The 15,385-nt window shown below is 47.7% G+C and overlaps 7 protein-coding genes across 7 annotated transcripts; 4 read left to right on the top strand and 3 right to left on the bottom strand.

Moving 5' to 3' along the window:
• The first annotated feature begins 50 nt into the window (after positions 1-50).
• On the top strand, positions 51-1,930 carry BDV37DRAFT_25748 (Mob1/phocein family protein). The gene is made up of 4 exons (XM_032082955.1): positions 51-177; positions 475-773; positions 835-949; positions 1,019-1,930. The coding sequence occupies exons 2-4, from the start codon at positions 536-538 to the stop codon at positions 1,536-1,538; spliced, it is 873 nt and encodes a 290-aa protein (XP_031935920.1). The 5' UTR covers positions 51-177; positions 475-535; the 3' UTR covers positions 1,539-1,930.
• A 391-nt stretch (positions 1,931-2,321) lies between these two features.
• BDV37DRAFT_288363 (uncharacterized protein) lies at positions 2,322-2,789 on the bottom strand (the record flags this gene model as incomplete). Its single annotated transcript, XM_032088261.1, has 1 exon — positions 2,322-2,789. One exon carries the CDS (start codon positions 2,787-2,789, stop codon positions 2,322-2,324), a length of 468 nt encoding a protein of 155 aa, XP_031935919.1.
• Positions 2,790-3,399: 610 nt separating this feature from the next.
• Positions 3,400-5,832, top strand: BDV37DRAFT_262962 (rhomboid protease PCP1). Its single transcript, XM_032083488.1, has 5 exons — positions 3,400-4,324; positions 4,379-4,482; positions 4,542-4,875; positions 4,935-5,109; positions 5,179-5,832. Exons 1-5 carry the CDS (start codon positions 3,493-3,495, stop codon positions 5,426-5,428), a joined length of 1,695 nt encoding a protein of 564 aa, XP_031935918.1. The 5' UTR covers positions 3,400-3,492; the 3' UTR covers positions 5,429-5,832.
• A 402-nt stretch (positions 5,833-6,234) lies between these two features.
• BDV37DRAFT_262957 (uncharacterized protein) lies at positions 6,235-8,353 on the top strand. Its single transcript, XM_032083487.1, has one exon. It carries the CDS (start codon positions 6,536-6,538, stop codon positions 8,057-8,059), a length of 1,524 nt encoding a protein of 507 aa, XP_031935917.1. The 5' UTR covers positions 6,235-6,535; the 3' UTR covers positions 8,060-8,353.
• Positions 8,354-8,860: 507 nt separating this feature from the next.
• On the bottom strand, positions 8,861-9,469 carry BDV37DRAFT_25686 (uncharacterized protein). Its single transcript, XM_032082874.1, has one exon. It carries the CDS (start codon positions 9,322-9,324, stop codon positions 9,013-9,015), a length of 312 nt encoding a protein of 103 aa, XP_031935916.1. The 5' UTR covers positions 9,325-9,469; the 3' UTR covers positions 8,861-9,012.
• Positions 9,470-11,981, top strand: BDV37DRAFT_25691 (uncharacterized protein). Its single transcript, XM_032082878.1, has 3 exons — positions 9,470-9,635; positions 9,703-11,712; positions 11,775-11,981. The coding sequence occupies exons 1-3, from the start codon at positions 9,614-9,616 to the stop codon at positions 11,903-11,905; spliced, it is 2,163 nt and encodes a 720-aa protein (XP_031935915.1). The 5' UTR covers positions 9,470-9,613; the 3' UTR covers positions 11,906-11,981.
• Positions 11,982-12,662: 681 nt separating this feature from the next.
• Positions 12,663-14,758, bottom strand: BDV37DRAFT_25674 (triacylglycerol lipase family protein). The gene is made up of 2 exons (XM_032082868.1): positions 13,849-14,758; positions 12,663-13,787 (listed from the first exon to the last, which is right to left on the bottom strand). The coding sequence occupies exons 1-2, from the start codon at positions 14,599-14,601 to the stop codon at positions 13,011-13,013; spliced, it is 1,530 nt and encodes a 509-aa protein (XP_031935914.1). The 5' UTR covers positions 14,602-14,758; the 3' UTR covers positions 12,663-13,010.
• Between the last annotated feature and the right edge of the window lie 627 nt (positions 14,759-15,385).

Raw genomic sequence — 15,385 nt, 5'->3', positions numbered from 1 at the left:
CCATGGGGCCAGACCGATAGAGGAGATCACAGAATAATATCAATAGACTCGTTCTATTCTCTACTCTGTACTCTCTCCTGTTGTTGCTATTGTTTTATTCCTTATCGGTTAAAAAAAAAAAAACCCCCCCACCATAGCTAGTCTTTGAAGACTTGATCATGGCAACCTTCTTTCAAAGTGTGTAAGTCACCCGCTTCATTCACCCATATCACTTGTCCCCTATGTACCGTCCCCTCACATTGTCTGCCTTCCCCTTAAGTCCCTATGGCTTCCACATCATGCGCCCCTTAAAGTATAACAAATAGCTCCGTCAGCTCGTCTCTATGCCAACTGTTCTACTTGTACCTTGTTGTTTTTCTTTCTCACATTAACTTCCCTACGGAGTGATCTCCGTTGATTTTCTCTGCCTCTCTCTTCCCCACGTCTCCTCTATCGGACTGTTGATACTGATCTGTGACACGATTTTCTTTCCAGCCGCCAAGGGTTTGGCCGGGGTGGTAATAACAAGAATAACAACAATAATAACGTCCCTAAGATGAACAATGGAAGCCCAGCTCAGTCGCCAGCTCCTCAGGGTTCCCAGGCGGGTCAAGTACCCAACTCACCGTCTACCGCTCCAAACATGCCCCTGGACGGCCCCGCAGCATATGACCCCGACGCACCCAAATACTTTTTCCAGGAAAAGTATGCCCCATTAAATGTCAAGGGCAATTTCTTGACATTATGTGCCTGCCCTAAGAATGTGGAGCTTGGGGAATGGCTGGCGCATCAGAGTAAGGGCAACCGTTAAACCCCCTCCTGATGCTCTGTATGTTGATCGCGTGCCATATGTAGTCGTCGAACAATATCGCTTGCTTCATGGTATGCTCCAGGTTATCCAGGAGGTCAACGGAGTTACTGGTGTTCCCATCTGTAACGAGACCACCTGCCCGACTATGTCTGCTGGACGGTAAGTCGAAAGATGGTCATTACTGTATAACCAGTGAATTGGTTCATGACTGACAATCTTAACTTCTAGCCTAACGTACACCTGGCTCGTAGATGGCCGCGCTGCCAAAATCTCGGCCCCTAAGTTCATCAACCGTGTCGAAAAATGGATTATCAGCAAGATCCACGACCCCGTTATGTTCCCCACCGACAAAGTCAACGGCCTGCCAGATACCTTCGCGCTCCATGAGATTTCAGGCACCAGCCCCTCCAGTCCTGGCGCAAACACGCCTGGCGAGGAGTGGATTGGCAAGTCCAGCGGCTTCCCCCAGACATTTTACAAAGACTGTCAAGGAATCATGAAGCAGATGTTCCGTTGCTACGCCCATCTGTACCATGCACATTGGTTGCACCCTTTCTGGCACATTAATAAGCACGACATCCTTAACATGTGTTTCGTACATTTTGTTACAGTCGCCAAATATTACAAGCTTGTTTCTGACAAAGAGATGGAGCCTATGCAGCCACTGATCGATCTCTTCATCAAACAGCAGAGAATCCCCACCGAGGCGCTTTCAGGTGGTCATTGGGGCCAACCAAATTCTAGCTGAGCTAGAAGTCGTTGTATTCCTTCATTTACTGGCAATTGACCGTCTTCTAACCTGGCGTTGGAAATTTGTTGGTCTTACGGTCAAGCTTTGCATCTCCTTCCAGTCTTTCTTTCTCTTTTCGATTTATTGGTTCGCCTTCCTCCGGTTCTTAGACTGTTCAAGCGTGACAGTGGATGACACGGCTCGAGTTGAAAGTCTGCGCATTAAGCATATGATGTGAATATCTCTTTCAAGTTACTTTTGCATTTACCCATCAAAGCAATCTGTCCTGTTAGGTTTTAATCACCAACACTGCTGTTCCTGGCCTCGACAATAAGTGCATAGAACTCTATGATAAGTTTTGTTGGTGGGGCCTGGATAATCTTGACTTTTCCTAGAGCTAGTGTGATGTGCAAATGACTGTCTTCGATAGAGCCAAGTGAGCATGTGGTGATAATTGTAGGATAGAAGATCTGCTCACTACATCTATTCGACCTGGGATATCCAACTTGAGCAACGTGGACACATCAAGTGCTTTAATTGACGGCAGTGCAAGTATCTGTACTAGTCATCTAAGGGGACCCAGGACTGCTCGGTTGACCTGGTACAATGGCGGATCGTGAGAGCCTTGAATTCTAGTGACCATAGAGTTTGGGTCTGCAAAATATACTTGGGTTCAGTTTTGTCTGAACCTACATATAGAAATATTTATCTGTCAATGCAAAAGGCTCTCGTACATATTGCGTGGATAAGATTGCTCATTAGGCAACGGATGCAAGTCTATCTTGGCTTGCGCGGGTAGCTTCAAAGAAAGACGCCATCCTGCTCGTGGCCATTCTGGGTATCAGGAACAGACCTCGTGGTGGATAGCTCCTGCTGCGCACCATTTGGCCGTTCTACGGCTGCCCCATTTGTAGTGGGTTCAGATGCAGATGGCTGTTGGTTCTCATCTGCTTTCGTATCTGGCGCGGTGTCCTCGATCTCGATCCATTGCTGACCCCGGCCCTCTATTTCCGACCTTAGTAGCAAATTCCTTTCCTGCATCGATCTGATCACTTCATCATTTTCAGTGATATACTTTTCTAGTTCCCTTTTCTCAGTCTCGGTGTCGCATGACTCATTCACGAATGCCCTTAGTTCTTGATTTGAGCGCCGCAGATGTGCGATGGAGTTGGAGAGTTCGGAGGCTTTGGCATACACGGAAGAAAGCGGAAGCTCTTTGATAGCTTCCTCAAATGCAGCGAGAGTAATTGGAAGGGATTCTGCAGACATTATTTGGGTTGTCTCTACTGGCTTTCCTTCTCCTGTTGAATTCCTGTGTGTTTATGTTGAACACTACTCCGGAAACTGGCAACTATTTGTCATTGTTTTTTTTTTATCTTCACGTGACAGTGCTATATAATACCATATGCACTGATTGTCTGTACTCTGTACACAAGAGGGATCGATGTCTTGGTCCCTAAGGAAGAGAGGTACGGATTGGTCAAGGTTATAAGTCCACAGGTCTTTTAATACTTATATGATTAGAGTAGTCAGATGGTTTGGTGTAGTCCCATTCAAAGGGTTGGAGTGATTCAAGATTTACATACAGAGTGCTCCATATAGATCACCAATTTCGTTCAGAACAATATCGTACAGCTATACTGCAGTGCAGGCATATATTATAATAATACTATACAGAACCAATATTTGCCAAGCAAGACCAGGGGCATACCTGGGCTGTTAATATTGTATCTTCATCTAGTATTTTTCACATACTGTCGTTGATACTATCTACCCAGGCACAGTCCACTGTATATGTACGTGTATTACCGGAACAATTCTCGGGCGCCTCGGAGAAGTCGGTGGGCTTTCACCATCGAACCTCTGACGAAGTCCTTGTCGACATTGTACTCTCACTGATAACTTTTTGAGCACTCCACTTAGAGGCTGACAAAGCTCATTTCAGGCAGGATTTGACTGCCAGTCGCAGGATATGAGCAATGTGTTCTGTATAGCATGGCGGATCCCATGCTCGGGGCCCCGTTCCTTGAGCTTGCTTCCATCTAATCCAGCGTCGCTGCGCTCCACTTCTTATGTGTCTTCTCCATGGCATCATGGTAGCATATTCGGGCGGCGCCTTGGTCCTTTGAACCTTTTTCCGTCTACGACTCCCTACCTGTCTTGCTCCCGTACGACGTCGGAACAGCTCCCAAGCTCAGTCCGGTTGTTCACAAGCTCGAGATGCTTGCGCACCAAGCCGGCCCCTAAAGTTGAATATGGTGTCCAGCTCCGGCCGCAGCCCTTTTCAACGGCTGAAATTAATGCGGTTTTTGGGAGCCGTGCGAGGATAACCCCTCAGTTGGGAAACAGGACTCTCGCTATTCTCCAGGGTAGGCGTCTTGATGGCACCCTTGATCTTGACCTTCCTTCCGATATAACTCGCTCCGTCCGTCCTTCTAGTCTCGATGCGGCATTGCAATGGCTACGCAAGAATTACCCGCTCGATGAGGATGCTGCCATTCTCGCACGAATCGAACGAGAAGAGCTGCAAGAGGAGGAAAAACTCGTCCGACGCGCAGAAGAGCTGGGTCTCTACAAACCCCAAAGTGGCTCCTATGGTGCTGAACTGGGCGATTCGAACGACCCGTATGGCAAAAGCGTTCTGAAAGAAACCAGGAAGCGAAATGAAGCACGGCTCTTGGCCGAACAAGAAAAGAAACGCCAAGAATGGCTCGACGGTGAACAAAAGGAGCGTGAAAAGCTAGAGCATATGAGGCAGAAGAATACGGCACTCCAGAGGTTCGAAGATACAGCGTCTTTGGAAGGTGAGACTTCGGCGTTGAGGATTCTCGGGATAAAGGTGTTAACGACTCATGTAGTGCGGGAACGTGCGGATCCCAATCAACGCCCACTTCTCGCATGGATACAGAAACACCATCTACGAGCCACTGACTGGGACTTGGATGTGTCTAAGTTGACAAATGTATGTTTACCGATGCACGTCCTGTACATGCTTGTCTGGACTAACCTTTCCGCCGATAGGGCGGTCGTATCCTCCGGGTCCTTAGCATCACCCTCGTAACTTTTGGCCTTTGCTACGTTTTTTCCAACAATTACCAAGCTCCCGCCAAGGCTGATCGGTTGTGGCCCGATGTTCCCCCAGCAGCGGCTACGGTTATGGCTATAATAGGAACGAATGTCGGTGTTTTTCTTCTATGGAAGCTTTGCCCCCCGGCCTGGAGGCTTCTTAATCGTTATTTCATAACTGTCGCTGCGTATCCTCGTCCACTCAGCTTGATCGGGAACGTCTTTAGCCATCAAACGGTAAATCATCTAGCATTGAACATGGTGGTCTTATGGTTTGTTGGGACAAGACGTGAGTGCTTGGATATTCCGTCTGGTGACCGTGACATTAACCGATTTCATTTTTTTTAGTTCATGATGAGATTGGCCGTGGGGACTTTTTAGCTCTGTATTTGGCTTCTGGCGTTTTTGGGTCCTTCACATCTTTAACCGCCAATATCCTGAAAGGGAATTTGGGTCTTACTGCTCTTGGAGCTAGCGGAGCTATCTCGGCTCTGGTTGCTGCTTGGTGCATGCTTCATGCCGAGTACGTATTGAATGGCTTCTTGCGATACAGCTTGCATAACCCATGCTAACGGCTATCTTATATGGACAGTGAGGAATTCACGTTTTTCTTCCTTCCACCTGAATGGCAGGAAGTTGCTTCAGCCAAAGGATGGATGGTCCTAACTGGCCTTGTCGCCTTAGAATTTGTCAACATGTTTACCCGCCGAGCATTGATTGATTACTGGGCTCACCTTGGAGGATTCCTGGCGGGAGCACTATGGTCAGCTGCATACAAGATGCAAAAGGAAAACGAACGACGAAAGAATAGGACATGGTTTGAGCGCACCTTTCGGGGTTGATGTTGATGGGAAGGTTAGAGCTGTATAACTACGACGTGCCTGCTCAGCTGTGACTTTCGCTGCAATACACTCCCATTAATCCTTTGCTTATGCATATTGTATATTACCCAGGTCTTTTTTCTTTTTCTTTTTTTTTTTCTTCGCTCTTCTTCTTCCCTCATTGCGATCTTGTTCTTGCATATCTCAACCATAGGAATAGGAAGAAGGAAGGAATGTCCAACTTTAGAAAGGCAAGAAAGATAGCAGTTCTACGGACCAGGACATGCACGGTATTTAGTCCAGAATCTGCAACCATTATTTCAGACATATGGGTTTCTAGAAGGGCTGAGAGTGGACAAAAAGAGAGCCCGCCTCTCAGCAACTGCAGTAGGCATTCATTCATGAGAAGCTTAAATGCTAAAGAGAAGTCTTGTATTAGACAATGAAAATAAAAGAAAACCTCCCAGACAGGCAACGTATAGGCTACAGCTCTATTGACGTTTGCTAGCTTGTGTTATCTTCCTGTGAGTGAATAAAGCCATGAGGCTCTACATCTGATCAGTCACTCCATGCGTTTACATCTTATTGTTTACAATAGCGTCACCTCTTATCTCTCGGCAATAGATAGCTATACAAGTGGGTGGAACATGTAGAACTTGACTGCCAATAGTGGTTCACAGGACTGGGTTATATAGAAATATCGTAGTCCATCAATCAAAATGACTCAATCTCTGGTTATGTCCAGCAGCTTGTGAGGGCCATTGATTACTGGAGTAATCTAAAGATACTAATAAAAGATTTTGGTAGTGTTCACCCAAGTACTTTTCTTTCACTCCTGCACTCCATATTTTTTTTTAAAACTATCCCCTAGCGTTCATCCTCAACATATCGCTCTCAATTAGCAGCCCCTTCATCTCCATATCATATTCCCTTCACCATCCATTTTTGCTTGTTTGATCTTCACCTTCTAACTGTTTGGAATGTTTGTTTGAAGTCATTTATTGGTCATTTATTTCTGTATTGCACAAAGTGTGTGAAGAGTTTGTCTCTCTTCCCTTGATGCTGAAGTCTCTGTTCTATTTACCAGAGGAACTTTAGCATTCGAACCCAAGTTTGGGCTGCGGAAGAATGCCTTACAAGATTTACTTCACTACAGCAAGCGAGACGCCTGTCCCCCCCGTATTCAGGCTCAAGAGAAGTTGGGGGGCAATAAAGTATGCAGATGGTGGCAATGAGAATGACGCAGCATCGCCCTCGGTTGTTGGTCAGCCCTTCTTCGACGAAGGCACACTGCATCCTGCTCAAAGGATAGAGATTCTAGAGGGATACTCCAGCGACATATCCGAGACTGACTCAGTACACTCAGATGACTCTGCCGACTTGGAGATCAGAGAGCCGGGAAACGAGCCTCCTACGTACAGCGTGAGCCATCCTTGGGAGGTTGTGGATTACCACTTGTACCTCTGCTCCGTTGAAAGGGGGAAAGACACACATGCGCGACGCAATGGGATGTTCGTATATGACGGTATTGATTGTCGCCCTGTGTATTACAGTGAGCTATTGGAAGAACGTGCTTTTGAGCCATGTACTGTTGGTGAAGAACCTCAGTTCCTATTTTGGAACCTTCCCATTGCCGATTTGGGGCCTTCCTTCAATGGCAGACACTATGTCCTGGGATTTGACTATAACAACCAAGCCTTATTCGCCCGCCATTTTGAGTGGATGCCCAACAAGACCGATGATCTTTGGTGTGTGTGGGACCTTGGGTTCACCATGTACAGTATCACCATACCGGATCTCATCATTCTTCTAGAGTCTGGGCTTTCTGAGGATGTGCATGTTGGCATGGGAATTCTTAGCTCAAGCCCTTATTGCATAGCCATGGGATCGTGTGATGATCCGGGGATGGAGCTCGTCATTACTGTTCTCTTCTGCCAGTGGGTACTGGACTTCGCGGAGGTTATCTTCGAGCAGGACGGAAATATCATGGAAAGATTCAAAGAGAGGCTCACCCGCTACATGGAAGAATGCCGTATTATCCTGGCACGGGCCTCGTATAGGGCATGGTTTGTTTCACAGGGCGACTATACGAAGGCAACTTACCAGCGGAACTCATCTATTGGCAAGTTCACTAGCGACCTTTTCACCTTTAGCAAGTCCGTAGAAGATGGCAGCTTGAAGACCCAGTCTTGGTGTGCACCAGGCTTGGATACTTGCAACATGCTCCGTCACCAGGACCGGGTCCAGAGAAAGGCAGAGACGGAGCAACGACTTGAAAGTCTCTTCACCATTCCGGAGGTTGACGCACCCCCCGAATCTCCAGAGGAGGTTCTGGGAGGGATGGTAGCCAGGTCCAAAGGGAGTCTAACTGCGTCGTGCCCCGCTAGAACTCCCAGAACTCCACCCCTATCTAAGTATGAGTCGATTCCTTTCTACCGCTGGAGTTCAATGTCTCCCGAAGCCGTTAAATTTGAGGATGAAGCGTACAATGGGCTCGAAGAGACCGAGTACCACAAAACCCCACTTTCTCTCCTCCTGAAGCAGATTCTTGGCCTAATCGAGACCCGACCCGAATTGGATTGCCTTGAAAATCGTGCTCATTTTGGAGGGCTGCTGAGTGCACTTGGAATGGGGCTCCAACAAAGGCCGTAAATGGCTCGGTTACTCCAGAGTTGGGTCAAGAGAGCGACAATTGGAAAATAGAAGTACACTCGATATTGGAGCAAAAAGCGCGGATGACCCATTGTCGTCTTCATTCCAGCCTGTTACTCGACTAAGTCATGCTCTGCAATGACCTCACGGGCATATTGCTGGTTGAATCTAAAAATCTTTGGATTTTCAGCTTTGAGGGGCCATGTTGGTTGCGTTAGCCTTGTTATGCTTGTTCGGCCCGTTCTCTTCTTCTTCTTCTTCTTTTTTGAGTGTGTGTTCATTGCTTCCCCGAACCTGGAGTTTGGAGTTTACTGATTGTTTTTTTTTTTTTTTTTTTTTTTTTTTTTTTTTTTTTTTTTTTTTTTTTTTTTTTTTTTTTTTTTTTTTTTTTTTTTTTGATACCTTGCAAGTCGATAGCTTCAGGTGTTTCTCCATCTTGTGCAGGCTTTCTCTTAAATAGGTGGGAAAAGAGAAAAAAGAAGAGGAAAAGAAAAGAAAAGAAAAGGAGAATTTGTCGTACTCTGAGACTATGAGCACATGTTATTTATCTCATGTTTGTGATTGCAATTTCTTTGTAAGGTATTCGATATGTTATGTTGGGAGGGAACAGGTCATTTTCTCATACATCATTATCATCTGATAATCATGCAGCCTCGGAGATTCCACGTACGGTACCTGGTACCGATCAATACTAGTAATACTAGTGCATTGGACTGGTGGAGTCACTGACCCACAGGGGCACAGCCACAGCATCCGGCGTGTTCCTCATCATCATTTCAATCATGAAGCCAATCTCTCGCTCTCGCTCTACTGTATCCATCACTGCCAAGGAACTATTTATCTTCTGGGTAGTTTAGTACACTGCAGTTTCGGTGCCAAGCACTGCTCGACAGCTTATTTCTCGTCCAATTTTCGCTCTTCCGCAGCCTTCCTTCTCCCTGAGCTCCCTCCTTTCACTTTCTTATTTTTTTTTTCCTTTTTCCGCTCAGCCCTTCAGCCCTACTGCGGAATTGCTGGGCGGCATACATTTGCGGTCCCTCTGATTTCCACCTCGCTCCTTTAGCTGGATCTCTCTTCTTTTTCTCCCCCTCATTTCGTTCTTTATATATATATATACATCCTTTCCCCCTTCTGTCTCTCTCTGTGTGTTTGTGAATGTGAGTGAGTAGTGTGTATGTGCGCTTTTCAGTCCTCTGTCTTGCTAATTGCGCCAAGTTGTTGCTGCCTTCTCCATTACTCCATCCCCCTGTTCTTAACCGACCCATAATCAGACGATCTTATCCCCTTTCCCACTCGCTTGTGTACGGTGAACCAGATTATTGTGATCTCTTCTGAATCACCCGGAATTTAATAACGTGGTGATCACGTCTTAGCGTTTTGTCTCCTTGTGGCTTGTTTCTCGGTCTTTGTTTTGATACCCTCCCCTGGCGGTTTCAGTCCAATTGATTACTCTGCCCGCGAGAACACATCTAGTAATCTTTTCTTTTCTCGTGTTTCCTTTTCCAGTACCGTATCTGTCACGAGCAGTTCGCAGCCCTGAGCAATCGTTCTGCAATGGCCGAACAACTTCAGCCGGGTAAGCTCTCTACTAACATCCGGATGGTTCCAAAAGCGGATCATGTCGCTGACTTTGCCCGGTGCAGCCTTCAATGGCCAATTACGCGATTCGAATGCGCAAATAGATGTAATTTGCGGGCCCTTAATCAATTTCAAGAATATGGATGTCACTCCATCCGCCTCGATCTGGCGTGGCAGTGTTTTGATTGTGACGAAACCTGGTCAAAAGCAGCCGCAGCTCGTTTTGCGCCAGGCTGGCCCGGTCGAGGGCAATGCCTCGGTCAACGGGGACTTATACAATAACCAAAACATTACGATCGACGGCCTTCGCCTTTTCGAAGATCCCTCGAAAGCATTCTGGCGATTTTCAATCTCACTACCTCTCGAGTCATATGAAGCGCGCTGGGAGTACAGCATTCCGGGTTTTCAATATGCGGAGGGACAGGGAATGAGATCGCCTTGGGATTTCGTGGTCCCATCTATAAACCAATCCATGCGCCTCATGTTTCATTCCTGCAATGGCTTCTCCGTTGGCACAGATATGGATGCCTGGATCGGTCCAAACCTGTGGAACGATGTCCTGCGCGTGCATACGCAAAAACCCTTTCATGCGATGATTGGTGGTGGTGACCAGCTCTACAATGATGGAATCCGCGTCGACGGCCCATTGAAGGAATGGACCTCTATCTCCAACCCCCACAAAAGACGTGCGCACAATTTTGATAATGACTTGCGGGCTAGATGTGACGAGTACTACTATAAAAACTACGTACGATGGTACTCTACTGAACCGTTCAAAGCGGCAAATGGACGCATACCTCAGATTAATATCTGGGACGACCACGATATAATCGATGGCTTCGGCTCCTACACAGATCACTTCATGCGTTGTTCCGTCTTTCGCGGCATTGGAGGCGTTGCTTTCAAATACTACTGCCTGTTTCAGCATCACGTCGCACCACCCAGGTCGACCTACACAACGGATGCCCCGCAGACCATGCATGCAATCAATGGAACAGCAGGAGCGGATCCTCGACAGTTGGAGAACACCTTTGTCTTGGAAAACCAGGCCGAGGACGATAGCTGGATAGTTGGAAAGCGACCAGGCCCCTATGTAGAAGAGAAGAGTAGGAACCTGTACATGCGTCTCGGGAAGCGGATCGCCTTCATCGGTGTCGATGCACGCACGGAACGCACCCGCCATCAGGTGAATTATCCTGATACGTACGATCTCATATTTTCTCGACTTGAGCACGAATTGAGGGCGGCCAATGGTGACATCAAGCATCTGGTTGTGCTTTTGGGTGTCCCTATTGCTTATCCACGCCTTGCATGGTTGGAGAATATTCTCAGCTCCCCAATCATTGCGCCAATTCGTTTACTCAACAAGCGGTTTGGGTTTGCAGGCGGCTTGTTCAACCAATTTGACGGCCAGGTAGACCTGCTTGACGATCTAGATGACCACTACACAGCTCGTCAGCACAAGCGTGAACGCAGGCTATTTATTCAACGTCTCCAAGAAATGGCTAAGGTTTATTCGGTTCGGGTTACGATCCTGGGTGGAGATGTGCACTTGGCAGCTATTGGACGTTTTTATTCGAACCCTAATCTCGGTCTTCAAAGTGTGAACGACCCTCGATATATGGTCAACGTCGTCAGCAGTGCGATCACGAACAAGCCACCTCCGAAGGCAGTTGCGAATCTTTTAGCCCGAAGAAATAAGCTCCACCATCTCGACCCAAATACCGATGAAACGCTGATGGACATGTTTGATCAACAACCAGGGGGTCAGGAGAAGAGCGCTTCCTGGAACAAGGTGACAATGCCGTCACGCAACTATGCATGCATCACCGAAGTCGATACCCCCTTCGCCAATGGGGGTGGCTCAACACAACATAATGATAGTACAGTGGTACCGCTGCCCAAAGACGGCCACTCTCCCCTCCATGCGGGGGAGGCCAATGCTGGTTCAAAACACTCTGCAGCGGATGGTTTCAGCAACAACAGCGGCATGTACGGCGGTCTGGATGTAGCCATTCGCGTAGAAATCGACCCACAAAACCGGGAAGGGGTCACCGAAGGATATGGATTTAGCAGTGAGTATTTTGACCAGTCCAACGCATCACGGTATGGCTGTGATTGACCAGATATACTTTAGTTCCTCCCTTGGCATATGATCCAACCAAAGACAATGCGCGCCCAACGTCGCAGAGTCATTCCGTACGTTCTGGATCCCACCGCGCTGAGTCGCCTCCCCAGTCTGCTCGCCCACAGACTGCTGTCAATTAATCATTAGGTCCTGAAATGGTGTTCCCTGTTTGTATGAGCCTTTCTTTCATGTTAGAGGGTCTTGAGGGTCCTTCGGTACGTGAGACGTCAGTGCCATCAAAACCCGCACGTCCCAGGATGATACGCTTTCGTTGCGATGGTAATAAATTTGCTACTCATGTACAGCTACCCCTAATAGGGCGATCGCAATGTTCTCTTGCTGACTGGTTCTCTTCTGTTTCTTGTTATACATCTGGCAATCTTGTATATTGTGACATAATCTACTGTCAAGGAAAGTGACACTATTCTTGGTTGTTAAATTCCAAGCCGGACGTGACCGAGTAATGTTGGAATTGAAGCTTCAACTCATTATACCACTTTGGCAAACCGTAACAAGACTCTTTTTTCCAGTTTAGGGCTATGCCACCTCCAGACCTGATGGCTTTCTCCACATCCCTTGGAAGGACGTCAAACCCGCGAAGAGATTTAGTCGACTTCCTAGATCGCCGTCTCGGCCAGTATATCGCACACAGGAACAGGAGCCGAGGGAGCAAGGGATTCTACCATCACTGTATGCCGAGAGATGGGTGCCAGACTGCATATTTAAACTCTACTCGGACAGACCGTACGTAGGGTATTCATCGTAATATACATCTGTCCTGATAAATTGCTGGTCTATGCCGGGAAAATACTATTGTATTCTTTTGATACAATATGATTGACAACTTGGTTTGGATGTGTGACTCACTTATGAATGTTCTACCCTGGCATCAATAATGTGCTGTTGAACAATAGAGACCTAGTAGGGTATGGAACCTTGTGGCCTCCGATGAAGGGGGTGTCTCCACAGCATGTTTGTCAAGGTATTAGCAATTGATAGAAAAGGGCGCAGCACAAGAAAAAGCCTCTTTCTACGAATCAAACTTGTGAAATTTCTGCTTTTGCTAAACCCAGCAAGCCTTACTTGGCAACTAACACAACTAACACCTAAGTGGGGTTGAGATGTGAGATGAGTATCCTCGATTTTACCCCAGAGCTAGAAAAGCGCATACATGATCAATCAACTATGTAGTTCAATCTCAGTCAGAACATAGGGAAGCAAATAGGGAACTTGATGAAGAAGTGTTCACGGATTGAGGTCGTCCTGTTGACGGTCGAAATTTCCCAGCAAACCTGTCATGTCTCTGTCGTGATCGACACTATACCCTCTCCATTTCCTCGGGACCCCTTCATTTGGCATGCGGCGCTGACCCATAGTATGTTGAACAGAAGAAGAAGGATTCTCGGCTGGTCGTCGACGACGAACAACCTGGTAGCCCTTGTCTAATTCGATTTCGATAACGCAACGGACTTTCAAGGCACTAATCGCAGGCCACGTCCCTCTCTCACCCTTTAGGATCCAATGGGCCAATGACTCCTTGTCTGGATTCTGGAATAGCTTAGTAAAGTCCTTCAATGAGAGATCTGGGACCAGTGTGAGATTAGGGCCAGGGATGGTCTCCTCGATGAGAAGTCGTGCGAGCGCATGTGGCAGAAGACCAACATAGTCGAGCTGTCTCAGTCGGTGGCGGATCTCAGTAGCGACCAAGCGCATCAGTGACCGGGTGATACTCCACTGTCCCGTAGGACGGCGGTCTAGAAGATTCACGTCGGACCGGAGAAAAGGGACGAGATATGGTCGGGCTTGAGAAACAATGAAATGATTCACATTGAACAGCTCAGCAATCCGGGATAGCGGCGATTCACCATCTGTGTACTCCGTGCGGCGCCCCGACTGGGAGGAACCATGTCGCGAAAGACCCCACGGGACAATTGAGCCGGTTTCATCTTTACAGTAGATTGTAACGGGCTGATAGAGCGAGTTGGACGAAGCATTTGAGGCCACTGCTGCTGACCAAATCAACTAAAATTATTGTCAGCACTGACGGCTCTAGAAGGCCACGTATGAGCAATCATGTACATACCACATTCGGTGCGGTCAGGTAATTAAGGAGATTGGGAGTGCCGCCCTTATCTGACGTCGCCACCGTGATATTGAGAATGCGTTTCGACCGTGCGTACGCTTCTTCAAATGTCAGGTCACCAAGGTTTGCTCGTACACATTCTTCTAGTACCTCGGCATCAAGAAAGTAGCCTTTCTGAATGTACCGTTGAACTCGTCGAAGCAGAGTCCACAACCAGTTGTCACCCGTAGTGTATGGTAGCCACTGATTGTTTCCGGTATCAAGTCTCATTTTCCGTTGGCGATCAAAGGCGGTTAAATCAATGCCATCGCCATTGAGAAAAGTCAGCAACTCATCTTCTGTGTGAACACCAACGAGTGCTGCGATGAGTGCCCCGGTGGCGGTCCCTGTAATGATCCTAGGCAAGAGGCCTTGTAAGTGTAAAGCTTTCACCACGCCCAAGTGACATAGCCCAAAAATCGACCCGCCTTGCAGAAGGAGCGTTGTTCTGCCGAAGGCCTGCCGGGTGTCGTGTAGTAACTCCAATTTAGCTTGAGAGTCAAATCGACCCTCAGAAACAGTGGCTGTCTGCAAAGCTGTCACATGCTGGATGGAAAGTGCAACCTGGGTGATATAATCGTCTATCAGGAGCTTTGTACCAGCATAAGCGTGGAGCGACAGTCTGGGGGAGGTGATGTTGCCTAGATTGCGAACAAGTCCGGATCGAAGGAGATTGACCAATGTCAGGATATCTTCGTCCTCTCGAGCACTCATCAAGGCCTCCAGTCGGCCCAGAATGAGTCGATAATCATAATGACGGCTTGTTGGGTTTTGGCGCCTGCCTTCGGTGAGGGTCTGCTACACTGCAGCCAATGATAAGAAGCTCGAGGATAATAAGCTCACCACAGATCCATACTCAGAAGCTCATCCAACTCGAAAGCAGCTTCCTCCCATTCTTCGTACGTCTGGGCGTTGGCTATACGGTATCGTAGTCTGTTGCGGGGCGATTTTGATCTCCACCATGACAATAACTTCTAAATTGTCGCAAGTTATAGTATATTAGCCTCCTCGCACTGGCCCAGCCAGAGAATGCGGCTCGAACGCACTTCTTTCCAAAACTGTGCCACGTCCAGTATCATGTTCACGACCGCGGCGAATAACCCGCAAATGGCCACCCAGGACTCCATTCCTACCGCAGGCAACTTGAGGGAGTTTTCATGGGAAGGGATGGCATATGTTCGGGAGTACTTGAGCAGGTGGCCTTTTTATCACATGCTCGCTACTCGGAGAAGCGAGGGGAGCGTATGTCATCCGGGAAGACACAAGGTCACATCAACACCGAAGATTAATGGCGAAGGGAAAGTGTCGCGGTGATATGAGTATGTCGGGTAAGAGTTAAGTGTAGGTGTAAGTTGTAAGTAGAAGTGTGAGAGAACGAACAACTCCTTCTCCGCATTTCTTTGTCTTCTCCCCAATTGGGGGAATCGGGCTCACATGACTGGTTTGATACTACAACATCTACAACACCAAGGCCCCGGATCTACTTTGGGATCTTCAG

Source organism: Aspergillus pseudonomiae (genome assembly GCF_009193645.1).
Source record: "Aspergillus pseudonomiae strain CBS 119388 unplaced genomic scaffold BDV37scaffold_116, whole genome shotgun sequence".
NCBI lineage: Eukaryota > Fungi > Ascomycota > Eurotiomycetes > Eurotiales > Aspergillaceae > Aspergillus > Aspergillus pseudonomiae.
This window is presented reverse-complemented; position numbering and strand designations above follow the sequence as displayed.